Source organism: Hippoglossus hippoglossus, chromosome 21, assembly GCF_009819705.1.
Source record: "Hippoglossus hippoglossus isolate fHipHip1 chromosome 21, fHipHip1.pri, whole genome shotgun sequence".
Lineage (NCBI taxonomy): Eukaryota > Metazoa > Chordata > Actinopteri > Pleuronectiformes > Pleuronectidae > Hippoglossus > Hippoglossus hippoglossus.
Window position 1 is genome coordinate 21,754,084 of NC_047171.1, and position 15,720 is coordinate 21,769,803.

General features: G+C 40.2%; 1 protein-coding gene across 2 annotated transcripts in view; it reads right to left on the reverse strand.

Annotated features, from left to right (window-relative positions):
- Window positions 1–15,720, reverse strand: part of man1a2 (mannosidase, alpha, class 1A, member 2) — a 114,376-nt gene that overhangs the window by 56,746 nt on the left and 41,910 nt on the right. For both annotated transcript variants that reach the window (XM_034574827.1, XM_034574828.1), the window contains exon 4: window positions 14,781–14,877. In XM_034574827.1, coding sequence (XP_034430718.1) covers window positions 14,781–14,877 — 97 coding nt within the window. The remainder of the gene's footprint in view (window positions 1–14,780; window positions 14,878–15,720) is intronic.

Sequence of the window (15,720 nt, forward strand, 5' to 3'; positions counted from 1 at the left end):
CTTAGGGAGTCTGGCATGAACAGCTCTCTGAGGTCACTCCACAGCATCTCTGTAGGGTTAAGGTCTGGGCCACTTGAAAGAGGTTGTCAGCAGCAGCCATCTGTCCCGGCCCAGAGGCAGCAAAGCATCTCTAAGTCGTGTCGCTCTCTCCCTCCACTGTACTTCACTGTTGGGATCATGATCTAAACCCTGCTTTCAACAGTCCATACAAATATTTCCCCTGTAGTCTGGAGGAGCTCTTCCACCACATATGCAATGCTGTTTTTGGACAGCAACAGCTTGTGCCTTGGTGTCCTGACGCCAAGCTGCGTGCAACCATGATTAGCACACGACAGACTCATGTTCACGAGCAATGTTACTCCAATCTGGTTTCGTTACGGGACTCCTGGGTTGCTCACACCCAGCTTTTGCTGATCAATAAATATGGACAATAAAATCCAGTGATCTTTGCTATAAGTGACGTTGTAAATTGATTGTCATTGTTCATTATTGTAACTTAGATCCAAACATATTATAAGACAAATTGATGAAATTCCAAAGAGTTAATTCACTTTTTGTCGTCACTTCATCAACTTATCCACAACTTCTTAAAATCATCTTCAAGCTAATTTTTGTTGTAATTTCAAAACAAAACAGAATTAAAATTTGCACTTGTATTTTATGATTCTGCGACTCTTCTGTGACCTTGAGCTCCCTTGAATGTTTTGGTTATAACCTTGAGATCACACCTCAACAGTCTCACCTCTCTCCATCTCCTTTCTGCTCCACACTTTCATCTGCCCCTCCTTCCTCTCAAAAACATATCTTGGTTCTCATTCATCACTGTCTTGCTTGTGTTTTTGTATTTTCTCTCTTTCCATGATCGCTCCATTCAAACCCTGATACAAGAGAAACTCCTTTAACCTTCTGTTGCCATTTCATTTTTGTTTTAGCATTCTCCTCATGCTAAATCTCCTTTCCCCCCCTGGTTGTCTGGCTGGACTCTACCTTTACCTGCGGTCTGTCTTCATATCTCAGCCTTGTATTGCTTCACTGCCATTCTTGTCAACACACACTGCCCATAGCTGTCAGTTTGCACTATCCTGTCTACATCTCAGTGCTGTACAGCCCTTCTTCGTACAATGCCAAGTGCAAGAAAGAACTGGCACTTCCAAGAGTCCTGTGTGTTCAGGGTTGCCAGGCATTGCTTATCTGTGACAAATTGGCCAGGATGAGGTTTATTAATTTGGGGAATTATCGCCACAGCCTCATGCACACAAACTCTCTCAATCTATCTCCCTTCCATTCCTATGAGTACAATCCTATTCTTTTGATTGAATTCACAGCACACACCTTCTCTCTTCCTGAACTCAACTCTCTAAAACTCTCCAACTTCCTCTCTCCATCCATCACATTCTCACACATCGTTCTCTCTCTCCTCTTCCATTATCCCCCTCTCCCACTGAAACACTCACACTCCCTCTCTTGGTCCCTGTGCCAGATTCATTAGGAGACAGGTTTCAGAGCTCTACGGTTTGAATTCACACGAGGCAGGGAAACGTGATGACATTATTCAGTCTCCTTTCTCTCTGTTTTGTTAACCGTCAGCTGTGGGAGTAGTGGAAGATGATAGAGAGCTCAGGTGTAGTGGTAGGTGTGTGTGTGTGCGTGCGTGTGCTTGTGTGTTGCACAGGTCAGAATTCAGCATTACCTCCCACAAGGAGGTTATGTTGTTTTTGGGCGATTTTCAACATTTTTCTAAGTAATCGGAAGGGCACTCATCGGAGAAAATGCTTCTGCCAAGACTAACACCTTCTTCAACATTTATATAACATATATTATATTTTATATAATTCAATGGGCTATATGGTACATACCCCAACCCTAAAAATTTATGGAAATCGGTTCTGGTGTTTGAGTAGTCCCGCTGACAGACAAATGGCAATGAAAGCATAACCTAAAGGCTTATTTAATCATTGTATATATATACCCTGAAGTTGACTTTGTGCTTGAGAATGGAAGAACATGTAGGGATGGAGTGAAAATAACATGGAAGTGGTTTTAGTTTATGCATGTGTGTGGTTGTCCTTTGACTTTGTTTCAATGTGCGATGAATGCATTTTTTGTGCGTGTGCATGACATTGTGTTTCTCAGTAAGACTATATTTTACTTGACAAGAAAGTATGATTTGGACTGAGCTTTGGAGTTGTTACTTTCTACGACTCCCTCTCTCGTGTTTGCTCTCTTGCAGCTTCTCTGAATTTGCCTTTATCCTCTTCAGCCATCTCATTTCATCTCTTGCATTGTGCTCCCTCGGATGCCCTCGACACAGCCATCTGCACTGGCCTCAGTCTGTCCACACTGCTGTTCATCCTCTGCTTACATTCTCTCTCAGTTACATCTAACACAACAACACTCTAGTTGTACAGATGAGCAATATAAAGGAGCAATACTGCCTTTACAGTGATTGAGTTGAAAATACGTCTGTAAATAGGATAATTACTGCTACTTATTCTGATGTTTTTTTATAAATACCATTTCCAGTGCTGTGACCAATGCAAATTAAACTGTTCACCTCCATTGTGCTTGGTAGAAATCTCAGAGATGGATATTAAATTGCATGAGGGTTTACATATTTCTCTGCCAACTCAGTAGATTATTGTAAACAATGAACTCTGCTGAACAATAAGTGACATTACTTTCCATTTGATATAAGAGTTTATCTCCTAAACGTTGCCCTCAAAATCAAACAAAGTGTTAATTATAATGAATAATATACACAACTTTAACCAAACAGACAAAGCTTACCAAGTGTCTATTTTGTATTCAGATCTCAACTTTTAGTTTTTGGTCTTTGTTGGCCCTGGTCAGATTTGAGCATACATCCAGTCAATATCACAGCTAGCTTCTCCACATCTCCTCCTCCTCTGCTGCTCCACAAAGCATTTCAGCTTGTTTTGTAATGAGCCTAGTGGCGATAAACGAAGCCAAATCAAATCCCCAGATCAACACAGGCCAGTCTGGCTGCGAGCAGACAACTGGTTACCAACTTATTTGGCACCAGACCGAAACATCTGCTGTGTTTTGTTTTCTGCCTCGGAGGGTTAGTGGTCAGACTGGGCCTTCCACTCAACATGAGCTTCCCCGACTAAACCCCAGCCTGACTGCATGTCTCCAGGCCCAGTGCCAAAGGGTTTCAGTCGGCTGCACGGGTTTCTACTACGAAGCCATTTTAATGGCATTCTCTAGTCTGGCCACAGAAAAGGAAATAAATAGCTTTGAAACAATGTAGCAACAGTTAAAGCAATGTGTACAGGATAAACGTGTGTAAAATGAACAGATAATGCCTCAAAAGATCAGCTCAACTGAAGAGCTACATTTACTATGTATGGTATTTACAGTATGTCCAACTTAATGCCAGGGATTATACATCCCCACAACAAAATCAACAGGCTGTATAAATCGTATATACAAGGTAAGTCTATATGATAAACAAAATATTTCTACAGATGTGTATACACTAGCTTTAGTTTTATAGAGCCCGCAATATACCTGATACTGACATTTGATTCCCGATAAATCCAATCACTCAAACCTATGGCAACCCAGAGTTGAGACTAAAACTGCTTTCAGACACGCAATGAAGTCAAGACATTTTCCTGATATCTTCCAGAGGGGTCGTGAGCAAAAAATATTAGGAGGAGCCATACACGTAGAAGACACGACAGAGACGAGATTTGAAAGCGTTTGGTGATAAGGGCCAACGCTGCTGTGGATGTGGATTTCCACAGTGAAATATATACTGTATGTCATGTCCTGCCTCCTGCTGCTCTACCCAGGCTCCCCCTCTCGCCTAATGTTCTAGACATAGTCTTGTTGTTGTGAGCGAATCTGACCAACACAATCTCCTGCTGCATTTTCCTCTCTATCACAGAATAAAGCTGTGGTACCTTTGAAAAAGGCACAGGAAGGCTGCAATTACAAGTAAATGCTTTGATTTTAGTTTTATGTATAATACCTAAGTATATATTTTTTCCACTGCCTTTTTGGTCTTTGTTCTTGAAGTTTGATGAAGGTTCCGTAGCACTGCAATTGACTTCAAATAATTTCTTCAAGGCAATAGTCTCATATAAGCAGAAAGTCAAATTCCACAGAATATTTTAAATCATGTACTCACGTCTCTTAACCTCTATCTACAAAAGGAACTACAAAAAACATCTGAATTATCCATCTGCCTGACTGTGACAGGGAATATGTAAGCTCTGAGGTACTAACTAGTGGACTAATTGCCCTTGTTCCCTCTCGCACACTGCATTACTGCAAACTAGTCTTTAAAACGTCCAATTTATGTTCCCTTACATGTAAGGGGTCTGCTTAGATTAAAAAATCTGATGCAGGGAGGTCTTTGTAGCTGAGAGTTTAATAGAAAGAGTGACTTGAGCTAAGTCATTTGGGAGAAAAGGGAAAGTTGCTCAAGATGGAATTGAGGGGAGGAGGCGGGGTTTCATGCACTTACCAGCTTAGCCAGAGAAAGGTCAGCAAATCCCTCAAAATCCAACATTACATACACAAGGCCCACTGACTGGAGTATTCAGAAACCTAATTACATCAATTGGTCAGAGGCAAATACACATCACAATGTTAAAAAAGCCAAAGCCGAACTGCAAAATGGATTACTGCTGTCGTCTAGCAGTAACAGGGAAGACTCACTTGTGTTCATCCTTATTATGCACTACCTTGCTCACATCACACTGGATCCTTTCTCTCACTCCAAGCTTTCAGACTTTTTGTGTTTGGGCCCCAAATTCATATGTTACTTCACCCTCTGCTGTTTGGTGTGTTGCCATTTTGCTGTCTGGTTTTCCTTCTCAATCTGACCCTCTCAGTCTGGTTTGTGCCAACATGTCCTCCATTATTCTACCACTGAAACCAGACCAATCAGAGCGTTTATTCGCTCTGGTTGGTCAGAATGACTTCCATCGGTCCCAAAACTCGCTTCCTGAAACAACCAAGATGACTTCCACTGATCTGGAGACTTCTGATGATATCGAGACAGTATTAACCCTGAGGAGGATTGGGCCATGTTGTCCATTTTTAAACATTTTAGATTTTGCCTTAATAAAGAAGGTGTTAGCCCGAAAATACAGAAGACACATTAACTTAGTCCAGAGGTGTAAACACACTGTACGTGAGATTTTTGCTCTGATGTGTTTACATTTTGTATCACTCTGCAATAGGTCACATGTTTTGTTGGTCTTATTGGTTTTAAGTTTGTTCTTCAACTGTTGATAATCGATATCGAAAATGAACTGAGAGGTTATACACAGATTTGCAAATAAGAATTGGTCAGGCAATTACAAGCTGCCCTTATTGAATCACTAAGTAAAATGCAAAGACATATCAACAAGACTTTTCATTTACAAAATTGTAATTAAACAAATATTAGTTGAAGTATAAATTCAATAGAATAAATTGCATGAAAGACAAGACTTGTAAGTTTGGACACGTCAAAATAAGTAACACACTGTCGTAAGTATATGTCTATACACATAATTTACATATGGAAACAATAGCACTACATATTACCCAGCCCTGTTGCTGAATTTCTGCCATGGTAATATAAACATGAGTCCGCAGGCAGAAGGACCAACCAGGTTCAGCCACAAAATTTCTACAGCCACCAAAGCTCCCTGCACTGTACTGAAGCAGCTCCCTTAACTCTGTAACAGGGTAGTTATATCAAAATTTATAGAAACTCTAACAGCTTCAGAGTAGAGTTATGTGGAGCCGCATTCTGGGCATTGGATCCAGAATGACTCATCCAATTTTTCATTGGCACCATTATTTAGATTCCAGCCCTTATAATGTGTTTGCATAGATTGTAGAGAGTGACAGGAGGAAAAACTGAAGCCTGTAGGTCTGATCTTAAAGGGGAATACTTTTCATAAAATGTCTCCTTTTTTTACACCGTTTCTCAGCAGACAAATCCTCCTGTTTCCTTCTGCCCAATTTGGCACCAGCAGCCTTGCTGAAAGTTTAATCTATAGCGAAACAGGGGGAGTGAGGGGAGGCCAAGTCGAAGAGCTCTGAAGAAAATGTTGATGTATTGTCTGGATCAGAATTCAATTCTCTTCTCAGTCTCATTTCGCACCGCAAATGTGCAAACCAAAGTCTGCAAAGTTAGAAATAATGTATTAGGCTCACTCATCTAAATGGAGATATACTCATTACTGCCAACCGGGTCACATTAGGCCTGAAGTCTTAGGTCTTAGAGGAATCTACATACGATAAAAACATAGCATCAAAAATAAATTTGTAACCGTAGACACACATTTGTGCAGGTTCCTGGTGACATGAGCCTAAATTACCTAATGACATTTAAATATTCTCTGTAATTATCAGCATAATGGCAAATACGTTTTCTCTGCCATTAATTACTACTAATTGATTGCTCTATAGTGCTGCACAACACTGACATTAGAGACAACTATCTGAACTCTCTAGTATAGACACATAGTTCCTTTCCATGTCCGAGTTGTCATAATATTATGGGGACTCAAGTCAGTTAATAAAAATGCAACCAAAGCTTTTGCAATCATTTTTAAGGATTAACTAGCTATAAAGAGCTGATAAAGGAACCATGCAGCCATATTATACAGAATGACAAATAATTTGCCTTGGAGGGCTTTAAAATCTATATCATTACACCCTTAATTTGGATAAGGCAAAAAAAATCTACCAAGAATAAAGGAAACATCTTCAGGAGGTGCAAAAAAAAAAATGGGGATCCATAATCCTTTAAACAGACAAACAAACACAGCGACTGTTGAAAATCTGTTAACTGCTTTGGTCTAATTTTGTGTGAAATAATGGAAACCACCATTATCACTATTGTCTTCCTATTACCCAAACCCCCAAGTCCTCCCCCTCCTCCCCTCACATAGAAAGAAGCTTTGGGGCCTTCAGGCAGTCATTATAAAGTGATCATCGGCATGGGGCCCCAACCCCGGTGCCACCCCAACACGCACGCACGCACGCACGCTAAAAAAAAAAGAGCGAAAAGCCTGATGTATGATCCTTTCCAGTGCATGAGTGTTTTCAGTTTAGCAGGATGTCGCTTTGTCTCTCATCCAACGAGGGAAATCATTGCATTCGTTTAGCAGACATTAATCAGGGGAACACAATTTTGCCATTCGTTGTGATAATGTGCATTTATGATTTGTAATGGGATATTTTAATCAGAAGGCTGATGGGGGGAGCAGCTGTGCATGTGAGCTTATGAATATGGCAGTGAGGAGGAAATGGTCCTGGGGTGGAGTTAAGCTTCATCACACGAACAACCCTGAAGGTCGTGGGGAAAATGAATCTTTTTAACCCAGATAGATCAGATGTTAGATTCCCTTTAGCAGAAATTAAAGAATAGAGAATAAATTAACTAGTAGTATACAAAATACTAGAAGCACCATTCTACTCTTTACAGATACTGGCACTCAGTAGTGCTCAAGGCACAACAGTCCCTTCCACCAAATAATGTCCAATTCCTCCACCAAATTTTGTTGAAATCCTTCCAGTAGTTATCCATAATCCTGCTAACATACAACCAAAAGACAAACTAACGGAAAAGGGCCAAAACATAACATCCTTTGTGTAGGTAGCAAGCGATGATCATTTCAGTAGCATCCAAACAAACAGTTTCATTCAGGTGAAACAATAACAGCCGATTTGGTCGATATCTTTGAAAACAAACATCTAAGGGTGGTGCAATTTTTTTTACATTCAGTTTTTCTCAACTCACCGTTAAAGTAAATTATATTTGGGGCTGAGTATTTACTGGAAATCATCTTTGACAAAAACTGTGTTAATGGAATTGTTGCGGTGCTCTGTATAAAACTGTCCAGGTGACAGCATGCTGCATCCTTAATGTATAAGATAATCACTGAGGAAGATTACTGTCTGCAGATTGTTCAATATCTTGCCTTGCAATCCTAATGCAATCCTAAAATGGCATGAAGTAAGAACTTTATTTCAAGAAGGACTAATGAGACTATTGGTATATTTTAGTTTTATAAACTTTCACCGTACTGCTGCTTTTGAATAGCAGCTCTATATTCCCTCTCACATTTTCCTTTTATTTTATTTCTCTTTTCCCCAACATTACAACTGCATTAAGTGTGGAAATGTACTCTTTTCTTGCCACTCCATTTCACTCGTCCTTTTGCATTTTCTTTATTCAATGTCCTTCAGCACAAGGACTGATTACTTAGGCCAAAGTAATGCTTAAATGGCTACTTAGCTTTGCTTCAGAAGAAGGTTACAAGCAGACCATGCACAAAAAGAAAGAAATAAAAACTTCTCTTCTCAACTCAGGTCTCAGAAAATCACAGAGACATGAGTGGAAAGGAGGGGCAGACGTGGGATTTCGTGTTCCTCATATCCTGTTGGGATGTTGTCAGACTGAGCAATAGAGAAAATGCTTACGATAAACATTCAAGGTAAAATGAACCAAAATTAAATTATGTTTGTCCACAATCCAGGGGACAGAACACAACATGTATTCTGCAGTACAATAGAAATATTAGAATAAAATTCTGTCCAGTATCCGTTCTCAATAAGGTTTACATTTAATGTATCGTGTACTACTTGTTTCACTGGTCAGTCCAATATTAAAGGTCTTGGTTTATGGGACTAAGCATGGACTGAATATGTCCAGGGCCACAGACTGCTGTGTCTGAGTCATTGGTCTTCACCCATGGGGATGCATTTCTATGGCGCCACTGTGCAACCTTTTTCAGTACACTATACACTGTTTCGTCCTGGGAGACAATCATGTGAAGACATGAGCTCGAAGGCCGCAAAAAAAATGCTGCATGGCTGTGAGGAAGAGCGGACTTCTGAATCCACGTCCACGGAATCAACATGAACCCCTCAGAGATATTACGAGAGGGAATTAATATCCAGTAGCTCAACAACAGATTGCACTCCTCAGTGTCTATTGATTAAAAAAAGCTGGAAATCAAAGCAGTACTTCATCTGGTATTGTGGTTCTTTGGGATTTTGGATGAGGCATTATCTCAGAAACAGAATCTATAGTCAGCTGACTCCCTTGATCGCCCGAGCAGCAAGTTTAGATCAAGATTATCAGAGAGAGGGAATTCTTGCACAAAAAAGAACGGCGGCTCGAGGCAATTACAAACTGGCAGCAAAGTATTTCTGTTTTAGTGCAATGGGATGACTCACAGGTTTCTATGTGATTAAAAGTAAAAAAAAGAGAAGTTGGTATACAATGTATTCCCACCACCTTAAAAACATAGTAATGTGCCAGTTAAAATATATTATTAAAAAAAAAATTGACTAGGATGGTGCTTTCGTCTGCCAAGGCTAACGCTTTAACTCGCCCTGTTTAGGAAAATCCAATTGTTATTGGGTATTGGCCCCACCACAAAATGTCATGAAATCGATTTAGTAGTTTTTGAGTAATCAGTCAGACACACAAACAAGTCAAAGTGGAGCTCATACCTCAGTTTCATTTTCCTCATCAAAATCCACTAATTGTTCCCTCGGAAAATGGTAAAAATGTCACGCACAGAAAAAACACATAAAAACCCAGCCCCTTTGACAATGTAAAAAAATAAATATATAAATGCTGGATACGCCCCCATTTAAGATCCTTGCCAAAACTGAACAAGTTATTTCTTGGTACAAGTCGTGTCATTTTACCAAGTTTCGTGGAAATGTGTTCAGTCGTTTGTGCGTAATCCTGCTGACAATCAAACCAACAAATGAAAAAACAACAGACAGACTGGCTAAAATGTAGATGTAATACAAATTTAAGACAAGCCAATAAATAGTGGCATTAAACAAAGATTTACTTGCTATACAAAAAATTTGAAAATCATGACCCAGCCGTTCTTGCAACAACATGTCCGTGTTACATGAGACTTGATACTGACAGATAATCTCTACGGGCAACATGATGCACAAACAACCATAGTAATACTGTAATGGACCAAGCAAGTGCCATGAATAATGAGTGAGCTCTCTCAAGCACTGGACTGGCAGAAAGGCCAGATGTCCAAAATTCATTCCAGTTTTGCATCATCTCCTCCGCCTTCTACCCAACAGGCATCAAGCAACAACAAGCCTGAGGCGGTCTGTGATATCGTTTACTGGGAGCATGTCAAACTGCCTCTGGGAGAGTGCAATGTGCCTAAGAAGTGAGAGATTTGCACCTGTGGGTTCTTTTGTTGCTGACAGACATGATGGGATTCAACAAATGACTCAAGTAGGGTTATGTCAAAGTCACAAATAAAATCTAGCAAGTAAATAAGCATGTCTTCTTGTTTCTCTGTTGGTTTCTTTGATGTTTGATTATCCACATGATAACACAAAAACTACTGAACTGATTTCCATTGAATTTAGTGGAACAATGCAACACAGGGAAGAGAGAACCCAGTAAATGTTGCCGCGGATACAGAGGACGGGGCGCATCACACAGATCACTCACTTTCTTCAACATAGCGAGATGGTTGAGAGGTTGTTTTTTTGACATCTATACAAATTTCCCAGGGAATAATTAATGGATCTTAATGACAAACTGATTTAAAGGAATGATACCTATGGCAGTGTTTCATTTGGTGCACCTTGATTAAATTTAAAGGGGACTTTTGGGTCTTACCACAGGTATCCACTGCTGAGTGGCGTTCCATCTGAAATTGTTATCGTTTAACTTTCTATAAATTATTCAGTCTGTGTCGCTCATGCAAAGAACAGGAGGTCTCATTTAACTTCACTATTCCAGCTAAGAAAACCTGTGGAATCTTGGGTTGCCCAGAGGGAAAGGAAGACAGTGGTGTGGACTTACATTCACACTTGAGTCCTGATCAATGTAACATGACCTCTGTCTGCTGGGAGCATTTTCCAGTAAAGATCAGAGTCTGTGCTGCCCATCTGAAGCCTGGCCTTCAAGCTGTCTCGCCCACAACGTCACCAAGGGTCAAGTGTTTTCAGCCAGAATCAATGGTGGCTGATGCTCCTCATACCACTATCCATAGATACCATTACTCTGTGTGTGTTGGGGGGGCAGACAGAGTTACAACCTAGAGATGAATAACGCTTTCAATCACCTGACTGGACAATGTCACCACTAAGGACAGAGCTACTACGACCAGAGCTACAAGATACAAAAAGCATTGAACTGGCAGTCTGTGGTTCACACAAGTAGTTTACTAGGACCATAACTTAAACAGTTTTTAAGACATAATTTGTCTTACCAACAATCTATAAAATCTAAATGTATTTCAATTACTTAGATGAATGATAAAGAAGAGCTGTAAATCCCTATATTGGGGAAGCTGAAATTATTCCAAAACATAAAATGATTTACACACAAAAGATATATTCATATGTAATGATTAAGTATCTATAAACACAAAGACGTAGAGGTGGATGAAATTCAAGCTAAATATGAGGGGAGGAGGGGGAGAACTTGGGGTTTGGGTAATAGGAAGACAATATTGATAATGGTGGTTTCCATTATTTCACACAATTAAACAAAAGCACTTAACAGTTTTCAACAGTCGCTGTGTATTTGTTTGTCTGTTTAAAGGATTAAGGACCCCCATTCTTTTTTGCACGTCCTGAAGATGTTTCTTTTATTCTTGGTAGATTTTTTTTTTTGCCTTTTTCCAAATTAAGGGTGTAATGATATAGATTTTGAAGCCCTCCAGGGCAAATTATTTGTCATTCCGGATAAATGAGATTCAAACTTTGCTGGATCTTCGTCAACATGCAGTGATTGCTGTGTGTGTGCGCGTACGTGCAGCTCTGTGTTAGTGTGCATTTACTGTAGCTTGCTGGTTGTATCTGACACGGCTTTAACTGTGCTCTCTTAACCCAGCTTGAACTACATTTCTTTTCCAAGGCCAATGCGTTATCCTTGCTTGAACCGCTTACCCTTGAGACAAAGGCCGTGTTTGTATCTGTGCTCAAAATCAGCTCTACTCGATTCTCCACAGAGGAGAAGAAAACAAGAGCCAGGCACTGGACTCAATGTTATCTGAGCCTGATACCACAATAGCCCCTTTTACACAGCATGTTTAAGGTGGGAATGTTGTACATTTATTTCACCTCAGCTTTATGTATAAAAGGTACAAACACAGAATTAGATTTCTGTCGTTTATTCTTGCAGTGGACACAGATGTTAACATTTACTGAAGAGCTTATTGTCTAAAGATCTAGATTCAAGTTTTCTTCAAGACATCTTGATGTTCATTTTGTAAATTATGGTCCCATTTAGTGTCAAATAGACGATAAATCATGTTAGACACTGGGGGCGTGGATGGTTGACAGCTAGTACCATCCAATGGGTGCAGGTGGACGTGCAGTGTCCTTGAGCTCTCAGTCAGGCTCAACCCCCTGCTCTTCAAAAAATAGTTAGTTCTGGTTTCAAGAAATGGGTGATGTCACAGTTGGTGGCCAGTTGGTGAGCACATGCAGCTTTACCCTTTGTCTTTTTAACAGCTGCAGGGAAGACATGTTTAAAAGAGGCTAACTGTTCAGTTCTAGCCGGACATGGGGCTATGTTCTGCAAACCTGGTCAGCAGAGGGAGATATTTCTTCCTTTTCCTTCACTTCCTGAAGTCAGTTTGATAGGTGAATGTAAGGTTAGTCTTGGATTGGCTTTGCAATCATAGTGTGATATAAATCACTGTGATATTAAGTCGATCAGCAATCTCTGTTTTCATCCACTCATCCAGCCTTTGTGCATAAGCAAGTCCCTTTGAACACAGAAGCTGCCGATGCTCCTGATAGTTCAGGCAACAAGAGACTCTTTCTGTTCTTTCTTCAATTTATGGCCTTCTCTTTTCTGTGGATCTCTCTCTCTTTAAGAGACAAACACAAACAATGGAGCCAGGTTCTGTCAGAGAACAGAACACACCTCTTCAATAATGGAGTTGTGTTTTACGAAGAGTTTGTGGCTTGATTCTTTCCTTGTATCTCACATGTTTTGCAAGGCCACTCTAACAACCTGCAGATACCCAGACGAGATCAGCCATGACAACAAGGCAGGAGAAATTAGCAACACATAGAGAAACACATAGATGAACACTCAGCCAGACAAGAACCAACCAACAAATGGAAACACACACTTAGCATCCATCTACCATTTAGCAGCGGCTCATAACACAGGCGCCTCTGGACAATTTGCCAGACGGAACATTCCAATTTGACACACACACACACACACACACACACACACACACACACACACACACACACACACACACACACACACACACACACACACACACACACACACACACACACACACACACACACACACACACACGTCGAATTGGCAACTCATAAAAACTCGGCTGAATAAACACAAAGCAACATCTTACCATAAATATGCACTGAGATTCACACTGAGCAGAGACTAAAATGGGATTTCTGCAATCAAGTACAGATTATTCTGAATTTTAACTTACAATACAGCTATGGACATTTTTATACCAATATAATACTCAAATAAGAATTTTCAGTAGTCTCAAGCATGAGAAGTGAAGAATATAAAAGGCAAATGTAACGTCCGTCATTTAAGGCCTGCAGCACCCACAGCTGTTCCACAAAGACAGAGCTCACCAGGAAATGTGTTTATTCATATTATGTCTCTAAAACTGTCTCTGCGGCCTGTAGATCTCTGGATATTTTTAACACCTTCCTCATCCTCTGTGAAAGCTACATGACTACAGAAAACAGGAAGACGTGATATGTAGGCCAGCAGCAGAGCAAGTGTGGAAAACAGGGTTTTGTCATAACATTTTAGGAATAATTGTAGAAGAATAATTTCTTTTGTGTATGCATATTTACCACTATCAGCTTCTGCCCCCAAAAATCCATATTAAGTCTCTAATCTGAGTAGCCTGAGTGTCTTAAACCATGAAGTGAGATCAACTTATTCAGACTCTCTTAGGGTTTATCTGCTTCACTGAGCCCATTTGAGCATAATGTCAAATGCGAGGCCTTGGTCAAAGTCGGTAACCTCATCATTGCTCTGAAAATGTTCGGGAACAACTCGCAAAGGTGTGAAGATTCTCCTGCTGTGACAAGTGCAGTGCAGGCTGTGTGATCTATGTTATCACAAAAGCCAGCTGCAGAGGTGGATACAAAAAAAAAAAAGCCGCCTCCAAAACATAAATCACAGATGATGAGAAGCTGCAGTGGACTGACCTCTCTGTGGGAAAAATGATCAGTGCCAAAGGCAAAATTTCTCTCTCTGCAAACAGGAAGTTCCCTCATGACTGGACCTTAAAAAGTCTTTTAACTCCCACTGTCTAATGCAAAATCTTATATTATAACCATTTCACTGTGTGACAAATATATTCAGGCTTAAATATTGTTAACCTAAGAATGAGATTACTTTAACTAAAGGCATAATAATGTAACAGAAACAACTTCATTAGGAACTAGCGCAGTATTGTCTTACAACACTGCTGCATAGTTTGACAGCTTCATTGGTTTATACATGGATAAAGATCATTACCAATGCTTTAAACATTTTCAGATTTTCTTTCTTATCAAACATTTCAGTGATGCATGTTCTGCTAATCTTGTGCTTCTTCTCTTCCAACAGCGATGTGCTTCTTGGTGAAGGCATATTCACATAACTTTGGCAAAAAGACAGGGTATTTCTGCATGAATGTTTCTGTAAGTTTGTGTATAAATATCAGGATCCATGTGTGAGCAGACGAATGATGGGTACAGAGAGCAGAGGGATAGGGTGGTTTGTCTTGACCTACCAAAGATATTAGTGGAATGTCCCTTCTTGGCGAGTGGCTTCAGCTCGTTATGACCCCAGCCGTACTGTCTGTAGCTGTCCCACGCATGTTTCATCATCTGCAAAGAAATCAGAAATATTAAAATAAGTAAGTACATCAATTTATGAGAATTTGCGTGTGACAACTCTGCAGCAAAACCTGCAGCTTTGGACAACTGTATTTCCAAATAAAAGCTCAGCAAAGACAACTGAAAGTGACCTGTGTGCACGTGCAGCACCGTTACTGCCATAGATTGAATTTATTCTTAGGGAAATGCTATACATGTTAATGTGAGATTAAATTTAGTCCTAAACAACATTTGAAATTACCTCAAACAATACTTACATTTTTAAAAAGAATCAACACTATTCAAATCCCAAGAAGAAGAAAAACACCTTCATTCGTGTTTTCTTTTATTCATCGAACAAGAATGTAAGGACAACAATCCACCCCAACGTGCACGTGCAGAGACACACAAAGAATCGCTGGCAGGACTGAAGTGAGGACATGACCCTAAAGACTTTAATCTGGAAGACGTGGCATCACAGTTCACATACACACCCACACACTTCATTGTTTAAAGGAGAGAACATACAACTGCAGACATAATGACATAATACTCACATGCAGTATCACAATGTCTTTGTATTTCCCTTTAGTGCCTCACTCTCTTTGCCTCGTCCTTGTGTCTGTGCACATTTGTCCACCAGGTAAAACAAAATAAGATTGTATTCTTCATGTGACCTTTGAAACCAGGCTGTGTGAGACAGGCTTGTGAAGGGGGAAGAGGATAAAAAGAGCAAGAGATTGCGAGATGAGCTCTGACATGGAGGCTGATGTTGAGAAGAGGCGCTGCAGGGCAAACGGAGAAGATGACAGAGCCGAGGAAGGAAGAGGTGCCAGTTTTTACTGGAGCAATGCT